The sequence below is a fragment of the Colletotrichum siamense genome (assembly GCF_013390195.1).
Source record: "Colletotrichum siamense strain Cg363 chromosome Unknown KSG_Cg363_contig01, whole genome shotgun sequence".
Lineage (NCBI taxonomy): Eukaryota > Fungi > Ascomycota > Sordariomycetes > Glomerellales > Glomerellaceae > Colletotrichum > Colletotrichum siamense.
This window is the reverse complement of record NW_023501014.1, coordinates 1,215,888-1,219,441: the sequence shown is the minus strand read 5'-3', so window position 1 is coordinate 1,219,441 and position 3,554 is coordinate 1,215,888. Positions and strand designations below refer to the sequence as shown.

Below are 3,554 nucleotides of genomic sequence, written 5' to 3'. Positions count from 1 at the left end.
CTCGGGCGCATCGAACGACCCCTCCATGCGTCGTGGATCATCCTGGGTGTTGGCTGTCGATCGTCCAACCAACGTCGACTCCATTCGAGCTGAACATCGCGACCTGAACGGCATTGCCCGGCGGATGCAATGCCTACGGCGACGTAATTCGATGCCTCTCCCTCGCAGGCCATGGCCATGTCGCCTAAGTACCCCGCTCACGACCCGCCCACCACGCCGTTGTACCTCGCCTACCCGCCTTCGAGCAGCATTATTCAGCTATGCATAATGGAGGATGACCATTTGACAGCTGTCATCTCGACCCCAACGATTGATACGGCGTGGCGGGAGTTGCAGATGTTGGACGGCACTATGCTGTCGCAAAATATCGAGAAAAGCGCAAGGCACCGTCATGAGTCACTACGAAAGCTCGAGCTGTCATGCAACTGCTGCAAACGGATGGAAAGCTGTGGTCGCGTCTCTCCGTTACTTGCCGACGTACGATGTGCTGGCCCTGCCGGAGATCAATGTCTTCGGCGTGTCTCACTGCGGCAGAAAATATCTACAACCACCACGACCAGTACGAGCCAACCGAGACGCGCACGCGGCAAGCGCAATCGCGAGAATGCGTTGGAATTAGCAATGCCTTCATGGCAGCTGCCTACGTGCGGGTCGATGCTGCCAGCGACCGGCGTGGCTGCTTGGTGGGCGACCCGCACGCAGGGCTCGGCTTGAGCTTGCTGCATGATCAGCCCTGTGGCTGAACACCCGACCCGAGCCTGCCAATTCCCGTGGCTCATGACTATCGAATGCGACTGCGACTGCCGACTGACTGCCCGCGACGCGCTGACTACACACGACCGACAGGTGATGCTGACCGTAATCGCAGGTTCCCATTTCGGATCCTTCCTTTGGCCCATTTCTGGATCTTCGGTGAAAGGTTACGTTTAGCCACGGCATCTCTTGGTTTCCGGTACCCGGCGCAAGTCTAGGAGATCCAAAAGTCGAATTCGAAGCATCGCTCGGGCTTGTTCTTAATCGGCGGCTGTAGCATTTTTGGCACGAATACCCCGAGACATCTCGATCTTTCGTTTTTCTACGGGGCGTGCTGGCGTCTGAGAGAATCGACTTTTCACAAAGTGCTTTTCGGAGTATCGGTTTTGCGTCTGAATACAGTTCATTCTGTTCGATTCTCAAAACTACCCCAATCTATTGAAGGAAGACGGCAACACTGCTTGAATTCCTCGTAACGACTTATCATTCCAATCCACGAACTGTAGGTCAGCCAACCCGCAGCTAAGGGCGACACGGACAGCTTTGACTGACCTTTTTGCTTCCAGTCTCGAACGACTTCACCATGGACGGTCTCGCGTACAACCCCGCTCAGGGCAACGGTGCCCCTCCCCCCAACGCCAACGGCGACGGCTTCGGCACCCCGGTCTCTGGTGGCATGCCCTTCCCCGGCAACAACGGATCTGGAGAGATCCCCGGTGGTCAGGCTCCCATCCAGGGCGACGCGAATAAGAACACTCTCTGGATGGGCGAGCTCGAGCCCTGGATGGACGAGAACTTCATTAAGGGCGTCTTTCTCACTGCCACTGGAGAGCCTGTTAACGTCAAGGTTATCCGCGACAAGACGTCTGGCAACGCTGGATACTGCTTCGTCGAGTTCACGTCCAGCGATGCGGCCAGCAAGGCTCTTCAATTGAACGGAACTCCCGTTCCCAACTCCAACCGCGCCTTCAAGCTCAACTGGGCGTCCGGCGGCGGTATCAACGACCGTCGCGACGACCGCGGTCCTGAGTACTCGATCTTCGTCGGCGACCTCGGCCCCGAGGTCAACGAATACGTTCTTGTGTCCCTCTTCCAGGCGCGCTTCCCCTCTTGCAAGTCTGCTAAGATCATGACGGATGCCATGTCGGGACAGTCGCGCGGATACGGATTCGTCCGCTTCACGGATGAGCAGGACCAGCAGCGCGCTCTTGTGGAGATGCAGGGAGTTTACTGCGGCAACCGCCCCATGCGTATCTCGACTGCCACCCCCAAGAACCGCAACCACGGTCCCTACCAGCACCACGGCAACCAGATGATGGCTCCTGGTCTGCCTCCTCACCAGCAAGGATTCTACGGCGTTCCTTCTCCTGCCCAGTACGGCGGTGCTTACGGAGCCCCCTACAACCCCCCTGGCCAGCAGATGAACCAGTTCACTGACCCCAACAACACCACCGTCTTTGTCGGTGGCCTGTCCGGCTACGTCACTGAGGACGAGCTCCGAAGCTTCTTCCAGGGCTTTGGCGAGATCACCTACGTCAAGATCCCTCCCGGAAAGGGCTGCGGTTTCGTTCAGTTCGTCCACCGCCACGCTGCTGAGATGGCCATCAACCAGATGCAGGGATACCCCATCGGAAACTCCCGCGTTCGTCTGAGCTGGGGCCGTAGCCAGAACAACTCTGGCGTCGGCACTCCCTACCGCCCTGCCCCTCCCCCGCCCCACTACTTCGCTCCCGCCCCCGGCCCCGGTGCCTACGGCCCTGCCCACTTCGGTGCTCCTGGCCCTCACGGACCCCCGGGACCCCAGGGCCCTCCTGGTGCCCCTCCTCAGGTATGATGAACCCCAAAGGTGATTTGCTGCGTTGCGTTTCTAATCAAGTGCTGCAGTAGAGTGACGGTCTGATGGGCCTTTAGAGCGGCCTCATCCCTACCCTCGACGTCCTCATGGCCGCGGGAAAGAAAGCGAAACACCTCTCATGACTGTCTTGTTGCTTACACTCGAACTTCTTTCGTCGTTTTCGTTCATCCCACCGCCTTGGAACTTTTACGCTGCACGATGGATACCTGGGCGAATGACACATTTCTTTGGACTTTTGATCTTAGGCATACGGTTAGCGGACACGACTGTCAGACGTCACGAGAACGACCAATGCATGCTTGCTTTGCGGCTTTAGTTATCTCTGGACATCTGGGCTTGTCTCGAGAATCATCGTCTCGATGGGCTCCCCGGGCCCGGTTGCCCCTTCTGTTTGTCTACCACACACGGCACTCGCCCCCAACAGAGATTTCCTAGCTTTTTTTCAGTTTGCTTGCACGTTGTCTGTTTTGCGTACTTGTGACACTTCCTGCGCGTGACTGTAGCCTGTCTGCCATCGTTCGTTCTTTGCTCCTGTCGTCGCAGTACAATACCCCCTCTTTCGTTAGGGCATGTTGCGCTTTAAAGCCCTCTTGTTTCAACAATTTTGCTTTTCCCTTCGTTTACTTTGAGAGGGACGGCGGCCTGGCGTTTTACAGCTGGCAACACAAAGACGGACTGTGGACTGGGTGTTCAAAAATAACAGTGTGAGGTTGGCGTGGCTGGCTACACGGGTGGGATCAAAAATTGGGACGGTCTGGCGGGTGTACCACGACAATGGCGTTGGGGCGGGTGTGAAGGGAATGAGGGCTCTGACCCTGAATAGAGAGATAAGATTGATGATTTGAGGTTCACGAGCCGTTTCGTTCCTGATTTCTGTGACTTACTTTCGTGTTATGGCGGGCAGGACTTCGGGGGCTGCTCTTCGCTGTTGAACTGAGTTTCGCCT

The 3,554-nt window shown here is 57.0% G+C and overlaps 2 protein-coding genes across 2 annotated transcripts; both read left to right on the top strand.

Moving 5' to 3' along the window:
* Window positions 1-391: 391 nt before the first annotated feature.
* Window positions 392-916, top strand: CGCS363_v000306 (uncharacterized protein; the record flags this gene model as incomplete). Its single annotated transcript, XM_036632155.1, has 2 exons — window positions 392-559; window positions 869-916. 2 exons carry the CDS (start codon window positions 392-394, stop codon window positions 914-916), a joined length of 216 nt encoding a protein of 71 aa, XP_036501973.1.
* A 420-nt stretch (window positions 917-1,336) lies between these two features.
* On the top strand, window positions 1,337-2,640 carry CGCS363_v000305 (putative RNA-binding protein; the record flags this gene model as incomplete). Its single annotated transcript, XM_036632154.1, has 2 exons — window positions 1,337-2,581; window positions 2,638-2,640. The coding sequence occupies 2 exons, from the start codon at window positions 1,337-1,339 to the stop codon at window positions 2,638-2,640; spliced, it is 1,248 nt and encodes a 415-aa protein (XP_036501970.1).
* Window positions 2,641-3,554: the final 914 nt, after the last annotated feature.